Source organism: Macaca thibetana, chromosome 1 (assembly GCF_024542745.1).
Source record: "Macaca thibetana thibetana isolate TM-01 chromosome 1, ASM2454274v1, whole genome shotgun sequence".
Lineage (NCBI taxonomy): Eukaryota > Metazoa > Chordata > Mammalia > Primates > Cercopithecidae > Macaca > Macaca thibetana.
The window spans coordinates 122,455,988-122,474,090 of NC_065578.1; the positions used below are offsets into that span (position 1 = coordinate 122,455,988).

Genomic DNA, 18,103 nt, shown 5'->3' on the forward strand with positions numbered 1-18,103 from the left:
AAGTTCTTGAAAATACTCACTTCTCATAAAGACTACTTTGTCAAAATTAAAAATACCATATGGAGATAGCTTTCTTCATCAATCAGTGTTTGATTGTTATTTTGTTTTGTTTTGCTTTTTAACACAGTGCAATATATTTGCATCCTTTGTATTTGCACTTGCCCTTTCCCTGTTTAGCATAACACAGTGGAAAGTGCAACAGTTCTTGAAGCTACAAAACCAAGTACTTCTTGCAGAACACACGTCTGTAGGATTATCATCTTTTTTTCTTAAGGTATTGGTAAGGCTTCCCCTTTAATCGTAAGAAAGCGTATCCATTCTGGAAAAATTACATATGAAACAATATGCCTTCTGTGTTAAACTGACACCATTTCCATATTTATTCATCTCACAGAACTAAAGTACATTAAAGAAACATGTATGTAGCAGAATAAATTATATTACTTTGATCATCGTTCACCCCATTGACTGTGAACTCACTGGGGACAGGAATTGTCTTTAACTTATCTGTGTGCCTGCAACAGTGCATGACATACTGCCTTATGGGGACTCAAAAAGTATTTGTTGACTTAAATTATTTGTTCTGCTGTATAATAAATATAAATCTGTACTATATGGAAGGTCCTGAATATGAAGATTAAAAAATGTAAACATGGCTTCTCCTGGCCCCCTTTTCTGTCGGTACCTACCTCTTAAAATCATTAAGTACTAAATTTAGAGATTACGTGCTATTACATACTCACCTCTGTCAACCATGTTGAGACATGTTCTGATGCTTCTTAGAGATTAAGCCCAGTCTGTGTAAAATTCTACCAACTTTGTCTCCATTTCACTGGTCAATCATTATTACTAAGAGAAAGCAGTAGGGTTTGCAAATCAACTAGTCAGTTTTGTTGTGCTGTATTGATTCAAGTGGTGGAAATAGTTCCTTCTTTCAGCAAGGAAATTACAACTTCAGCTAGTGGAAAAAAAAAAAAAGAAAAGAAAAGAAAAGTGGAACTACCCATTATTAAATTCATTTTTGTCACAAAGCAATTACAATGGAAATATATTTCCTTATTTAATTCTTACCTTGGACAAAAGGCATTTAATTTTCTATAGTTGAGACAGTTGCTAAGTATATGACTTATAATTGTCATAGTAGTGATGTATCACTACCATTCAATAATTATTAGATCTAAGGCATTGTACAACAGATCACTCAAGTGAAAGGGGGATAAATATAAGTTCTATCTTTCTTCAGAATGTAAAAAGGCTTCTGCAGAACCCCAAAGTGACAGAGTTTGATGCTGCCCGCCTGGTGATGCTTTATGCTTTACATTATGAGCGACACAGCAGCAATAGCCTGCCAGGACTAATGATGGACCTCAGGAATAAAGGTGTTTCTGAGAAGTATCGAAAGGTAACCAGTTTCCATATTAGCCCACCAAACAGGAACCAACTCTGTTATTATATTCTTAGCTCTAACAAATGATAAATCATATTATTTTTATTTACAGAAATGTATAAATCTGTATTTTCATTTTTGTTTGCTTAATAAAATTATTTTCTTATGAAATGGGCTTCCTGATCCCTAAGCAATCAAAATTTGCTTCTCTTAATAGCTCGTGTCTGCAGTTGTTGAATATGGTGGTAAACGAGTCAGAGGAAGTGACCTCTTCAGCCCCAAAGATGCTGTGGCTATCACCAAACAGTTCCTCAAAGGACTGAAGGTATAGACATCTCCTCTATGCTCTCCTAAGTGAGAACAGTCGAAGCCCCTGAGGCTGAGAGTGAATGAATATGATCTTCAAAGTATCTTGAAGATTGCTGCTAATTTAGTACTATGTCAATTAAATGAAATTAAAACTGACATCCTCTTGAAAGCTTTTTCTTTTAGTGCTTTCTGTATTAGAACTGTATCAGCATTGGACCAAATAACTGGGCGGGAAATAACTGGAGATATTTCCGGGAAATATTCAAGAAGAAAAAGACAAATGGTTCTGATAGTCACAGATATTTTACTCCATTTGTTTATAATTAAAGATTTGTTAAGTAGTTTCTTAAGGAAATTAAAGATGAAGCAAACATTTGATCTTTTAAAAATACTTAACTGTTTTCTTAAAATACTCAAAAATTAATTCTAATCTGCTAGCTTTTCTTATGTTTCCTGAAGTTTTTCTGTTTTCCTGGGTATTTCCAGTCTTTTTTGTACATGATCCTTTCCTTTTATTTGCTCTACCTATCATTTAACATTTTCACAGAAGGGTAAGAGGCAGTGAAGACATGATAAAGGATTTAAGCAATCCCATTTTTAAAAATTCCTTTACAATAACTAGCCCTAAATTACAGAGTAATTTTTATGAGATTAGAACATTTCTGACTGATTAAAATAATTGTGAAATTTACCACAGTTCCTATTTAAATCTATCCCATGAAATCTCTATTGAGTGTATATCCTTTTCTGATATGAATATTACTAATTCTTGTATTGCTAGTTTCCCAAAAATGACATAAGAACCATTTTCCCCTGTTTTAGGGAGTAGAAAATGTATATACACAGCATCAACCTTTCCTACATGAAACGCTGGATCATCTCATCAAAGGAAGGCTTAAGGAAAACCTATATCCTTATCTAGGCCCCAGCACACTCAGAGACAGGTAAGCTAACAGAGATATTAATAATAAAAGCCAGAAACACTGAACAAATAGAAAATTTAGAGTAATGTTAAGCACTAAAGCTGAGGTTATAGCATTCTTCTCCTTTCTTCTGTTAAGATTCTTTTGGTTTTACATATGTCAGTATTAGATATGAATTCCTCTGCTAAGTCTGAAACATTTATTTCTTTTGTACTAAAGAAACAAGTGTTTTGGAGTGCCTCAAATCCTTCTGTACTTCAGTATCAAACCAGTTTACTTATGCCAATTAAGGTTCTGTTCGATGGCATCTGGCATTTGGTGTTTCAAACATTAAGGCCAAAAATAGACTTGCTGCCTGATTGCCCTCCAGAGCAGGTTGTTACTATTTTTACTGAGGACTGGACTTTGCCAAATGTTGCCAGCACACAAACTGAGAGACCTAATTAATAAAGTACATTTGTTACACAGGAGCAAAGGATGGCTTTCTTTCTGAGTATTAACTAAAGGAAGCAATAATTGTCATCTTAATCCAGTGGTTAATTTTTAATAAAGACAAAACTTATCCAGAACAACTTATTTAGGCCAACCCGAAATTTTAAATATTGTATACATAAATTCTACCTAGTTAAAAATTATATTGTTATATTTCTTAGTTGGACCACATGTTATCTAAAGGGGCTAACATATATACTTGAATCCTATTGGATAGATAAATGTGAAAATTTTACTGTTGACATAATTGTTCTATTATTTCAGTTAATAAACATCTAAGAGCCTTGGAAGTACAGTGTTTTATAAACATAATGAGATTCTGAATGGGAAAAATGTTTTGAGATACGTAAATGACTCTTTTATGTGATAAAGTGTATTTTTTCACGTTGTCCTTTAAAAAATTTTTTTCTGTAATTTGGTACAGAACAGGAAAAAAAATCATCTTTTAAAAGTCCAAGGTTGAGAGGCAGAACATTTGGTGTTAAATTCAGAGACACTCATTCAGATAAAATGTTTAAGGACCTTGGGATCAAGATCCAGAAATGTCAGCTAAGTGGGAAGAATGAACGCCAGCCCAAAGTTATGCACCTATCTGAGAGGCTTTTTAAAAAACATAACTATTCTTGAACTTTCGCATTAATGTGATAAATAAAAACATTAATTTGCTTATGAATTTATATAAGAATTACTGAACAAGCAATTAGCTATTTATTGCCAAAGGGAAACCATAGGCCACCAGAAGAATGTACTGTGCGTGATCAGTACACAGCAGAAAACCTTTCTAATTTACATAATTCATTCCCACACAAAGCTCAAAATTATATTCCTTGAACAAAATGCACATTTATCAGTTGTCAACATCTGTTACCATTTGTCACTATAACCTAAGTATGCATATAGTTAATAATTCAGTTGCTTTGTCCTTTTATACAACAGATGTTGATTGAATGCTTTCAGTATGTCAAGAGCTGTTGTAGATGCTGACGATATAGAAGTGACAGGAAAGACAAGGTACCCGCCCTCAAAGAACTTACATAGAGACAATGAGTAAACAAGTAAACTAATGAAGAATATAATTTTACTAAGTGCTATCCAGGAAATAAATAGGGTAATGAGCTTCAAAGTAATTGTAGGGGTGGGGAGGACTACTTTAGATGGAGAGAGAACCTATCTGAGAGGTGATATTTAAGATGAGCTTTGAGTCATAAGAAAGAACCAGACCAGGCATGGTGGCTCACGCCTATAATCTCAACACTTTGGGAGGCCAAGGCGGGAGGATCACCTGAGGTCAGTAGTTTAAGACCAGGCTAGCCAACGTGGCAAAACCCCGTCTTTACTAAAAACACAAAATTAGCCTGGCGTGGGTGGCAGGCGCCTGTAATCCCAGCTGCTCATGAGGCTGAGGTAGGAGAATCACTTGAACCTGGGAGGTGGAGGTTGCAGTGAGCTGAGATTGCACCATTGCCCTCCAGCCTGGGCGACAGAGTGAGACCCCATCTCAAAAAAAAAAAAAAAAAAAAAAAAAAAGCAATCACACGATGATTAGGAGAAAAAGCATCCAAAGCAGAGAGAAACACCAGAGCAAAGGTCTTGAAGAAAGAGAGAATTTGGCAAGTTAATGAAACATAAGGGAGCCCTGCTTGGCTGGAGCATAGTGAATAAGGAGGAAATAAGAGGTTGAAAGAGAGGCAGGGTTGGATCACATCGGTTCTCGACGACCCTAGTAAAGAGGTTTTTTTTTTTAATGTTATGGGAAGCCATTGAAGAGTTAAGCATATGAGTAACATGAACTTAATTGTGTTTTAAAAGATCATTTGTGGTGAGGATGGATTATTGAAGGCAAAAATAGAAGCAGAGAGACTACTAAGGAGATAACTGCAGTAGTCCAGGTGAGAAATGGAAGTGGTTTGGGTAGGAGGCCAAGAGAGAAGCCAGAATCAATAGACATATTTAATGACACAGATTTATGGAACAAAGGTAATAGAGAAGTCAAGAATAACTCTCAGGCTTTGAGGAGAAACAGAGTGTTGTTGTTCAGTTGGCAATGCCTATTAGATAACAAGTAGAAATGTCACATATTGAGAGTCAACAAAAATATTAGTAATATTAAAACCATGGAACTAGATAAGATCACTTAGAGAAAAAGCATAGAAAAGAGAAAATAAGAGAGCCCGGAACTAAGCACTGAGTAGAGAATAAGGAGCCAGTAATGGAGACTGAGGAGGAAGCAGAAAGGTAGGAGAAAAACCAGCAAAGCGTGGTGCCATCAAGAGCAAGTGAGTAATAAACTGCATCCAAACTCTGAGAGGTAAAGAAGGTGAAGAAAGTAAAGAATCCATCTGATATGGCAACATGAAGGTCTTTGATGATATTCTCCCCTGGTTTCAGTGAGGTTGGAAGCCAAATTAGAGGAGTTAACAAGATAGAAGATAAATTGGAGACACTTAAGAAATTTTGTGGCCAGGCGCGGTGGCTCACGCCTGTAATCCCAGCACTTTGGGAGGCCGAAGTGGCCGGATCACAAGGTCAGAAGATCGAGACCATCCTGGCCAACATGGTGAAACCCTGTCTCTATTAAAAATACAAGAATTAGCTGGGTGTGGTGGTGTGAGCCTGTAATCCCAGCTACTCGGGAGGCTGAGGCAGGAGAATCGCTTGAACTGGGAGGTGGAGGTTGCAGTGAGCCGAGATTGCGCCACTGCACTCCAGCCTGGTGACAGAGTGACATTCCGTCTCCAAAAAAAAAAAATTGCATAAAGGAGGAAGAGAAATGGAGTGGTATCTAGAAGAAATTGTGGGCTCAAGAGGAAGAGGTTCTGGAGCATATGTGTAACCCAATGAGAATTATCCAGTAAAGAAGAGCAAATAGGTAATGCAAAAGAGAAGGAAAGTGCTACAGAAGTGAAGTCCTTAAGGAATCCAGAGAACAAATAGAGGGATTGCCTGTGATAGGTGCAGAGGTACTTTCATTTTAACAGGAGAGAAAGCAATATGTATAGATACAATAGGTTTGTAGTTTTGATGGTGAGAACCTGGGGTCATCATGTCTGATTTTTCTCAGTAAAATATGCCAGGTTACCAGCTAACATAAGGGGTATAAAGAAAAAACATTGTAGAACAGTCATCCTGTAGGCTAGGAATCAAGTTTAGTAGGGAAATATAAGTAGGAGTTCTAGGCAAGGTTGAATGCCTAGAGAGTTTTGTGGTCATTGATTTAAAATATAGCCAGTAAGCTTAATTGTGTGTCTTTCCTCTGGAAATTTTGAACCGCTTCCGATTAAACGTGGAAAAGACAACTAATTGGGTCCAAATAGGATTTGGGGAAATGGAAACAGGAGAGTGTATTGGATCATGAGAAAGGTATTGGTGAATGAATTGGAGATTTGATGAGGCCAAAGAATTATTACAGAAGAGTATTAGTATAGGTAAATTGGAAGCTGAGAGGTAGTTATTGGATAAAGATATTTTGAATTCAAGATTTCATAGGGGGTTCAGAAGAAGTAAAGAAGAAGTTTAGATTGTAAGCATGGATGTGGGTGGTTGTAGTGGGTAGACGAAAAGATCAGGATTGCTAAGGAGACCAGGATGTTAAATGAGTAATCCACAGTGATGTTAAAGTCACTGAAAATCTTGAAAAGAGAAGGAGAAAAAGGAGGACAAGTAAGCCAGAGCTAAAGTCTTCAGGGAATAAAAGTGACCAGGAAAGGAAGTCAGGAAAAAGCGGTGCAACTACATTATGAGCTTCTAAAATAGTGGAAATTTTGAAGGAAGAAGGCAAAGAAATGGTTACAAAACTACAGTGAGTGTCACAGAACATACCTATACCACCTCCTGGCCATGCCTAACAGAAGGAATACTGCAAAGGACTTGAAAATACTCTTATTTGCCAATTCTACTTCTAAAAGCTTACTGTATAGATATTCCTGGCAAGTACACAAAGATACTTAAGCAAGGATGTTCACTGAAGTAATAGCAAAAAAAACTAGGAACAAGCTAAGTATCTATTAATAGAGGGCTGATTACCTAAACTACAGTACAATACTACGTATTCTTTTTTTTTTTTTTTTGTAGACGGAGTCTCGCTCTGTCGCCCAGGCTGGAGTGCAGTGGCCGGATCTCAGCTCACTGCAAGCTCCGCCTCCTGGGTTTACGCCATTCTCCTGCCTCAGCCTCCCGAGTAGCTGGGACTACAGGCGCCTGCCACCTCGCCTGGCTAGTTTTTTGTATTTTTTAGTAGAGACAAGGTTTCACTCTGTTAGCCAGGGTGGTCTCGATCTCCTGACCTCATGATCCTCCCGTCTCAGCCTCCCAAAGTGCTGGGATTACAGGCTTGAGCCACTGCGCCAAGCCTCTTTTTTTTTAATGACATAACTCTTCATGGGTGATATGCAAAGCTTTCTAAGATATATTGGATAGAAAAGCAGAATGTTATAACATTTCTTTTCTTTTTTTTTGAGACAGAGTCTTGCTCTGTCGCCCAGGCTGGAGTGGTACCATCTTGGCTCACTGCAATCCCAGCCTCCTGGGTTCAAGATTCTCCTGCCTTAGCCTCCTGAGTAGCTTAGTAGAGATGGAGTCTTACCATGTTGGTCAGGCTGGTCTCGAACTCCTGACCTTGTGATCCACCCACCTCGACCTCCCAAAGTGCTGGGATTGCAGGTGTGAGCCACTGTGCCCAGCCATAACATTTCTTTTGGGTAAAAAAAACTGTAGAATCCTGGGTGCAGTGGCTCATGCCTGTAATCCCAGCACTTTGGGAGGCCGAGGTGGGCTATTATTTGAAGTCAGGAGTTCGAGACCAGCCTGGCCAACATGGTGAAACCCCATCTCTACTAAAAATGCAAAAATTAGCCAGGCATGGTGGCATGCACCTGTAGTCCCAGCTACTCAGGAGGCTGAGTGAGGAGAATCACTTGAACCAGGGAGGTGGAGATTGCAGTGAGCCGAGATTGTGCCATTACACACCAGCCTGGGTGATAGAGCAAGACTCCGTCTCAAAACAAAACAAAAAAAGTGTACATGTGTATAAATATGTGCTTGACTATACATATGTATGTATATTTTATATAATATATTTTTACAAGCACATATATGTATAAATACAGTAACTCTCTTTTTTGTTTGTTTTGAGACAGGGTCTGGCTCTGTAGTGCAGACTGGAGAGCAGTGGCATGATTTCAGCTTATTGCAAACTCCGCCTTTTGGGCTCAAGCCATCCCACCTTGTTCTCGTAAGTAGCTGGGACTACAGACACATGCCACAGTACCTAGCTAATTTTTGCATTTTTATAGAGACAAGGTTTTGCCACGTTGCCTAGGCTTGTCTCAAACTCCTGAACTCAAGCAATCTGCCTGCCTCAGCCTCCCAAAGTGCTTGGATTACTGGCATGAGCCACCATGCCCTGCCTACAGTAACTATTTCTGAAACAATAATCAAGAAGTTGTTAATAGTCGTTACCTCTGGATATTGAGACAGTAGTTAGTTAGTTACATATCTATCCTTCTCATTAGTTATTGTATTAGGTATTGTAATCTTGAAGTAAATACTACGTTTTGTTCATCTTCGGGGTTTTCACAACATTTAACACAGTGATTTACAAATAGTAGATGTTCAATAAATTCTATAGGCATCTCTTCTAGTTGATATGCCAATATTTATAGTTGGAAAATTTAAACCAGAGAATAAATTTAATTGATGCTATAGAAAATTTAGACTTTTGAAGTTCATAAACAATCCTCCTATAAAACTTTCTGGCTCTGCATTCACTTGGCCACACTATCAGCTCTAGCCACTTTCTTGGCCCTGTATTGTATTGAAAAGAGTCCTTGATTATAGTGATATTTATTATTATTTGTCTCATCATAATAGAAACTCTAGGTTTTATTGTTGCTATAATAATAGAAAATATCAAAGGAAATGTGGCAAGAACACAACTTTGCAAAACGAAAACACTGGTGAAAATTTTTTTAGCCCTAGCTGTTAAATTAGTGTTTAAGCTGTTTGGCAGTATAGCTATATCCACAAATTGGATTTGATCATTCTGCAGATGGGATTCTTGCATACCCTGTTTTTCAAGCTAATTTTTTTTTCTCACTCTAGAATTGCCTCTTGTCTCTGATAAAGGCAAGCAACTTTTTCATTTGGTGAGGAAATGGAGCTATATGATCATGCATTCCAGAATCAGTCAATTCAAAAAGGAAGTACTTTTCATGTTTACACAAATGTAGTAGAATCTTGTCACTACAGCTTATTTTTTGTTTCTGTGAAGCAGCAGTCCTTTTCCATTGACCTTTTTTTTGTAGTAAATGCTCATAAGAACCGTATCATTTGTAAATATGTTCAAAAATTACAATTTTAGCCATAAGTGTAATGCTCCACAAAATAGATAAAATGTTGCCTTTTGAAAGTTTGTGTTTCCACCTAACTTAACCACATATAAAAATAATGTTAAAAATTCTCAATAAGGCGGGCAATGTGGCTCATGCCTATAATCCCAGCACTTTGGGAGGCTGAGGTGGGCAGATCACAAGGTCAGGAGTTCAAGGCCAATGTAGTAAAACTGCGTCTCTACTAAAAAAATACAAAAATTAGCCGGGTGTGGTGGCAGGTGCGGTGGCAGGCGCCTGTGGTCCCAGCTACTCGGGAGGCTGAGGCAGGAAAATCACCTGAACCCCGGAGGCAGAGGTTGTAGTGAGCCAAGACTGCGCCACTGCACTCCAGCCTGGGCAACAGGGTGAGACTCCATAAAAAGAAAAAAAAAAAACTCTCGATAAACTTGGTATTGAAGGAACATACCTCAAAATAATAAGAGCCATCTATTCCCAACACTCTGGGAGGCTGAGGCGAGTGGATCACGAGGTCAGGAGATAAAGCCCATCCTGGCTAACATGGTGAAACCCTGTCTCTACTAAAAATACAAAAAATTAGCCAGGTAGGGTGGTGGGTGGCTGTAGTCCCAGCTACTGGGGAGGCCAAGACAGGAGAATGGCATGAACCTGGTAGGCAAAGCTTGCAGTGACCCAAGATCGAGCCACTGCACTCCAGCCTGGGGGACAGAGCAAGACTCCATCTCAAAAAAAAAAAAAAAGCCTTCTATGACAAACCCACAACCAACATCATACTGAATGGGCAAAAGCTGGAAACATTCCCCTTGAAAACCGGCACAAGACAAGGATGCCCTCTCTCGCCACTTCTATTCAACAAAGTATTGGAAGTCCTAGTGAGGGCAATCAGGCAAGAGAAAGAAATAAAGTGCATCCAAGTAGGAAGATAGGAAGTCAAACTATCTGTTTTTAGACGACATGATTCTATATCTAGAAAACCCCATAGTCTCAGCTCCAAAGCTCCTTCAGCTGATAAACAACTTCTGCAAAGTTGCAGGATACAAGTCAATGTACAGAAATCACTAGCATTCCTATACAGCAACAACAGCCAAGCTGAAAGCCAAATCAGAAAGGCAATCCCATTCACAACTGCCACCAAAAAAATAAAATACCTAGGAATACAGCTAAACAGGGAAGTGAAAGAGCTCTACAGTGAGAATTATAAAACACTGTTCAAAGAAATCAGAGAAGCCACAAACAAATGGAAAAACATCCCATGCTCATGGATAGGAAGAATCAATATCATTAAAATGGCTATACTGCCCAAAACAGTTTACAGATTCAATGCTATTCCTATCTAACTACCAACATTCTTCACAGAACTAGAAAAAATTATTATTATTATTATTTTTTTTTTTTTTTTTTTTTTTTTTTTTTTTTGAGACAGAGTCTCGCTCTGTCGCCCAGGCTGGAGTGCAGTGGCCGGATCTCAGCTCACTGCAAGCTCCGCCTCCCGGGTTTACGCCATTCTCCTGCCTCAGCCTCCCGAGTAGCTGGGACTACAGGCGCCCGCCACCGCGCCCGGCTAGTTTTTTGTATTTTTTTTTAGTAGAGACGGGGTTTCATCGTGTTAGCCAGGGTGGTCTCGATCTCCTGACCTCGTGATCCGCCCGTCTCGGCCTCCCAAAGTGCTGGGATTACAGGCTTGAGACACCGCGCCCGGCCCTTTTTTTTTTTTTTTTTTTTTTTTTGAGACGGAGTCTCGCTCTGTCGCCCAGGCTGGAGTGCAGTGGCCAGATCTCAGCTCACTGCAAGCTCCGCCTCCCGGGTTCCCGCCATTCTCCTGCCTCAGTCTCCCGAGTAGCTGGGACCACAGGCGCCGCCACCTCGCCCGGCTAATTTTTTGTGTTTTTAGTAGAGACGGGGTTTCGCCGTGTTAGCCAGGATGGTCTCGATCTCCTGACCTTGTGATCCGCCCGTCTCGGCCTCCCAAAGTGCTGGGATTACAGGCTTGAGCCACCGCGCCCGGCCGAAAAAATTATTTTAAAATTCATGTGGAACCAAAAAGGAGCCCACATAGCCAAGGCAATCCTAAGCAAAAAGAACAAAGCTGGAAGAATCACATTACCCAACTTCCAACTGTACTACAAGGCTACAGTGACCAAAACAGCATGGTATGGGTACAAAAACAGGCACATAGACCAGTGGAACAAAATAGAGAGCCCAGAAGTAAGGCGTCACATCTACGACCATCTGATCTTTGACAAGGCTGACAAAAACAAGCAATGGGGAAAAGACTCATTCAATAAATGGTGCTGGGATAACTGACTAGCCATATGCAAAAGACTGAAGCTGGACCCCTTCCTTATACCATATTCAAAAATTTCAACTCAAGATGGATTAAAGACAAATGTAAAACCCAAAACTATAAAAACCCTGGAAGACAAACTAGGTAATACCATTCTGGACCTAGGAACAGGCTAAGATTTCATGTCAAAGACGCCAAAAGCAATCACAACAAAAGCAAAAATTGACAAATGGGATCTAATTAAACAAGAGCTATTGCACAGCTAAAGAAACTATCAACAGACTAAACAGACAGTCTACAGAATGGGAGAAAATATTTGCAAACTATGCATCTGAGAAAGGTCTAATATCCAGCATCTATAAAGAATTTAAACAAATTTACAAGAGAAAAACAACCCCATTAAAATGTGGGAGGCCAAGGCAGGTGGATCACCTGAGGTCAGGAATTCGAGACCAGCCTAGCCAACATGGTGAAACCCCATCTCTGCTAAAAATACAAAAAATTAGCCAGGAGTGGTGGCTGGCACCTGTAATCGTGCCACGGAAGGCTGAGGCAGGAGAGTCGCTTGAACCTGGGAGGTGGAGGTTGCTATGAGCCAAGATTGTGCCATTGCACTCCAGCCTGGGCAACAAGAGTGAAACCCTGTCACGAAAAAAAAAAAAAAAAAAAAAAGTAGGCAAAGGACATGAACAGCTGCTTCTCAAAAGAAGACATACATGCAGCCAACAAGCCTATGAAAAAAAGCTCAATATCACTGATCATTAGAGAAATGCAAATCAAAACCATGGTGAGATACCATCTCACACCAGTCAGAATGGCTGTCATTAAAAAGTCAAAAAATAGGCTGGGTGTGGTGGAGCATGCCTGTAATCCCAGCAATTTGGGAGGCCAAGGTGGGCGGATCACAAGGTCAGGAGTTCGAGACCAGCCCGGGCAACATGGTGAAACCTCTTCTCTACTAAAAATACAAAAATTAGCCAGGCCTGGTGGCGTGTGCCTGTAATCCCAGCTACTCGGGAGGCTGAGGCAGGAGAATGGCTTGAACCTGGGAAGCGGAGGTTGCAGTGAGCCGAGATTACACCATTTCACTCCAGCTCTGGGCGACAGAGCAAGACTCTACCTCGGGGAAAAAAAAAAAAAGAAAGTCAAAAATAACAGATCCTGGCGAGGTTGCAGAGAAAAGAGAACCCTTATACCCTGTTGGTGGGTGTGTAAATTAGTTCAACCATTGTGGAAAGCAGTATGGCAGTTCCTCAAAGATTTAAAAACACAACTACCATTTGACCCAGCAATCCCATTACTGGGTATATACCAGAGGAATATAACTCAAATTCTACCATAAAGACACATGCAGCTGGATGCGGTGACTCACGCCTGTAATCCCAGCACTTTGGGAGGCTGAGGCAGGTGGATCACCTGAGGTCAGTAGTTCGAAACCAGCCTGGCCAACATGGTGAAACCTGGTCTCTACTAAAAATAAAAACAATTAGCCAGGCATGATGGCAGCTGCCTGTAATCCCAGCTACTTGGGAGGCTGAGGCAGCAGAATTACTTGAACCTGGGAGGCGGAGATTGTGATGAGCCAAGATCACTCCACTGCACTCCAGCCTAGGTGACAGAGTGAGACTTCCTCTCAAAAAAAAAAAAAAAAAAAAAAAAAAAAAAAGACACATGCATGGCCAGGTGGGGTGGCTCATGCCTGTAATCTCAGCACTTTGGGAGGCCAAAGTGGGTGGATCACCTGAGGTCAGGAGTTTAAGACCAGCCTGACCAACGTAATGAAACCTCGTCTCTACTAAAAATACAGAATTAGCGGGGGCATAGTGGTGCAGGCCTGTAATCTCAGCTGCTTGGGAGGCTGAGGCAGGAGAACTGCTTGAACCTGGGAGACAGAGGTTGCAGTGAGCCAAGATTGTACCATTGTATTCCAGCCTGGGCATTGAGCGAAACTCTGTCTCAAAAAAAAAAAAAAAGACACTGCACACGAATGTTCATTGCAGCACTGTGCACAATAGCTAAGACATGGAATCAACCTAAATGCCCACCAATGACAGACTGGATAAAGAAAATGTGCATATACACCATGGAATATTAGGCAGCCATTAAAAAAATGAGATTATGCCTTTTGTGGGAACATGGATGGAGCTGGAGGCTATCACCCTTAGCAAACTAACGCAGGAAGAGAAAACCAAATACTGCATGTTCTCACTTACAAGTTGGAGCTAAATGATAAGAACTAAGGAACACAAAGAAGGAAACAGCAGACACTGGGGTCTACTTGAGCAGGAAAGGTGAAAGGAGGGAGAGGAACAGAAAAGATAACTATTGGGTCCTGAGTTTAATAACTGGGTGATGTAATAATATGTATGACAAACTGCCATGACATGTGCTTATGTAACAAACTTTCACATGTACCCCCAAACTTAAGATAAAAATTTTTGAAAGAAATAATGATTTCCAGAAATCCTATATGTTAATTTTTTAATTTTTTAACAAAATAAGATATTACCCTTGATTATCCTTGTATATCTCTATACAGCATGAGCTAGCTGCTGTTTTCTAATGTTTGCTGTCTGCATTAATTAATGCTTTGGTTGCTATGGTGAATTACAGAGCACAGGAAGATGCATACAAAGAATTGAACTTGTGTATTCTACTTAGCTTCAACCATCATATGGAAAAGATTTGCTGTATGTTTCACCATTGGCTTCATCAGAACATCTACTTTTAAAATTCACTGGGAAAAGGAATGAAAAGGAAAAATGTCAGGGGTATTTAAACATTGTTCTTCATAGATGTTCTTCCTTAAGTCAGCTTGAATAAGTAGTAGGAGGAGGCTCAGGAAAACATTTATTAATGTTTTCATAACCTAATGTGACATAGTCATCTTTGTGAGGTATACAATTGAGCCAAGCTCTAAGAGCCTATCCCTGTATCTAGGTTTTGTCCTTACATTTATATAACCTACACCCACAGTTTACCACCCATGACATTTTCTTTCCTCTCCAGTAGTACAAAAATACCCTGCCACCCTGAAATGATCAGACTGAAGGACAGTGTTCTCTTGCTATGCTAAAACCCACTTGAATTTGTTCCTTCCCAGTTTTTGCCTTTCTTTTCCATGAGAGACAGATACATTCTCCAGGCAGGTGATGGTCAGAGGATAGCTATGGAGAAGCAACATCGTTTTCCACGATGCTCTCATTTGTCTGCTCAACCGCTTTTTAAATTGACTTATCAGATCAGGAGCTCAAAACAAAGGTGTTAACTGTCTGATTCTTCCCATTAGTCACCAAGATGGTCACTGTACCCCTGCAAGAGAAAGATTCCCTCCCTTCTTCTTAATAAAATAATCTGTGCAATTCATTTATTTACTTAAGTAAATAAAATGTATTTATTTGAGTAATCCATTATGCAATTTATCTTGAGCAAATATATATATTACTTTCCTACATTTTTCATTTTTTTGGTGAATATAATGTCCTTTCAGCCTTGAGTATTTTATTGTTTCTGAACACTTTAACTGCCTCTTATCTTCCTGCTTTTTACATAGTCTGTAACTATCTGGGTAATTTTTCAGTCTTCTTCTTTCCTCCCTCCCCTTTTTTGGAGTCCTCCATAGTCTCTTCTCTTCATCCTTTTGTCCATGTGTACCTGCCGTGTTTAACTCCCATTTATAAGTGAGAACATGCTATATTTGATTTTTCTGCTTCAGAGTTATTTCACTTAGGATAATGGCCTCTTGCTCCATCCATGTTCCTGCAAAGGACATGATATCATTCTTTTTTATGCCTGCTTAGTATTCCATGGTGTATATGTACCACATTTTCTTTATCCAGTCCACTGTTGGTGGATACTTAAGTTGGTTCCGTAGCTTTGCTATTGTATATAGTGCTGGGATAAACATGAGTGCATGTGTCTTTTTTTATATAATGATTTCCTTTCCTTTGGGTAGATACCCAGTAGTGGGATTTCTGGGTTGAATGGTAAGTTGTTTTTGTTTTTTGTTTTTCCTTTCTTGAGACAGCATCTCGTTCTGTTGCCTAGGCTGGATGGAGTGCAGTGGCACAGTCACAGTTCACTGCAACCTCAACTTCCCAGGCTCAAGTGATCCTCACATCTCAGCACCATCTACCTGCCCCCGGCCTCGCCAAGTAGCTGAGACTATAGGGGAATGCCACCAAACTGGACTAATTTTTAAAAATTTTTTTTGCAGAGCTGGGGGGTCTCACAATGTTGCCCAAGTGGATCTCGAGCTCCTTGGCTCAAGCGATCCACTTGCCTTGGCCTCCCACAGTGCTGGGATTACAAGCATAAGCCACCAGGCCCAGCCTTTTTTTGTTGTTGTTTTTAAGGAGGAAGAGGGGACATGAGCAAGGACGTACCCTGTGCATTTGCTCCCCTCCCTGTAGCTTGATTGCTAGTTCTATTTTTAGTTCTTTGAGCTAGCTCTATAATGTTTTCCACAGAGGTTGAATATAAATTTATATTCCCACCAACAGTATATGAGCATTCCCTTTTCTCCGCATCCATGCCAACGTCTGTTGTTTTTTGACTTTTTAATAAACCAAAATAGTAAGAGCCATATATGACAAACCCACAGCTAACATCATACTGAATGGGGAAAAGTTGGAAGCATTTTCCCTAAGAACTGGAACAAGATGAGGATGTCCACTCTCACTGGTCCTATTCAACATACTAAAAGCCCTACCTAGAGCAGTCAGGCAATAGAAAGGTAAGACATCCAAATTGGAAAAGAGGAAGTCAAATTATCCCTGTTCACATTCAGTACGATTATATACTTAGAAAACCCTAAAGATCCCTTTAGAAGATCCCTAGACTTGATAAGTGACTTCATTAAAGTCTCTGGATACAAAATCAACATACAAAAATGAGTAACATTTTTATGCACCAGTAACATTCAAGCCGAGAATCAAAGTAAGAGCGCAGTCCCATTTACAATAGACACATACACAAAATACTTAGGAATATATTTAACCAAGGAGGTGAAAGACCTCTACAAGGAGTACTTAACATTGATGAAAGAAATCATAGATGACACAAACAAATGGAAAAACATCCCATGCTCATGGATTGGAAGAATCAATATTAAAATGATCATATTACCCAGTGCAATCTACAGATTCAACACAATTCCTATCAAATTACCAACATCATTCTTCACAGAATTAGAATCCTAAAGTTGATATGGAACCAGAAGAAAGCCTGAATAGCCAAGGTGCTTTAAGCAAAAAACAAATCCAGAGTAACATTGCCTGACTTCAAATTATACTATAAGGCTACAGTAACTAAAAAAGCATGGTACTGGTACAAAAACAGACACATAGATCAATGGAACAGAATAGAGAACCCAGAAATAAAGCCACATACCTACAACCAACTGATCTTCAATAAAGTTGACAAAAATAAACAATGGGGGAGGGGCACCCCATTCGATAAATTGTGCTGGGAAAATTAGCCAGCCATATGCAGAAAAATGAAATTGGACCCCTATCTCTTAACCATATACAAAAATTAACTCAAGATAGATTAAAGGCCTAAATATAAGACCTGAAACTATAAAAGTCCTAGATGAAAATCTAGGAAAAAAAATCTCTGGACATTGGCCTAGGCAAAGAATTTATGAAAAAGATCCCAAAAGCACATGCAACAAAAACAAAAGTAGACAAATAGGACTTAATTAAACTAAAGGGCTTCTGCACAGCAAAAGAAATAACCAACAGAATAAACAGACAACCTACAAATAATGCCTCCAACAAAGGACTAATATCCACATCCTACAAGGAACTTAATTTAAAAAAAAAAACAACCCCATTAAAAACTGGGCAAAGGACATGAAAGACATTTCTCAAAAGAATTACAAGTGGCCAAAAAACACTTGAAAAAATGCTCAGCATTACTGATCATCAGAGAAATGCAAATGAAAACCACACTGAGATATCATCTTATACCAGTCAGAAAGTCAGATGCCACCACTCTGGTTTTACCTTCCTACCAGCTCTTCTGAAGCCTTTGTTATTTTCTTTCTCTCTCTTGCTCTCTCGCTCTGGCTCTCGCTCTCTTCTCCCCATCACCCCATTATTTTCAGCCTCTTCTCTGCCGACTTCTTTTCCACAGGTTATAATCATACTAATTTTCTTTTGTTAAATAATAAATTTAAAGCCTTTAGTCCTAGATTTTCCTGTAAGTTATGTCCTTCCCTTCATAGCCAAGTTTCTTGGATAAAGAAGTCCACAGTTACTGTCTTCTGTTTGTCAACTCTTACTCCACTACAACACACTAAAACATTTCTTGCAAAATCACATTAGTAAATCCAGGGGACTCTCAATTTTCACCTTAC

General features: G+C 39.4%; 1 protein-coding gene across 2 annotated transcripts in view; it reads left to right on the top strand.

Annotated features, from left to right (window-relative positions):
* Nucleotides 1-18,103, top strand: part of VPS45 (vacuolar protein sorting 45 homolog) — an 82,812-nt gene that overhangs the window by 25,469 nt on the left and 39,240 nt on the right. The window contains exons 11-14 of one of the 2 annotated variants that reach the window (XM_050750136.1): nt 1,244-1,402; nt 1,605-1,712; nt 2,519-2,640; nt 4,048-7,730. In XM_050750136.1, coding sequence (XP_050606093.1) covers nt 1,244-1,402; nt 1,605-1,712; nt 2,519-2,640; nt 4,048-4,054 — 396 coding nt within the window. In that variant the 3' untranslated portion in view covers nt 4,055-7,730. Of the gene's footprint in view, nt 1-1,243; nt 1,403-1,604; nt 1,713-2,518; nt 2,641-4,047; nt 7,731-18,103 lie in introns of those variants that run through there. The other variant, XM_050750127.1, reaches the window with a different exon arrangement.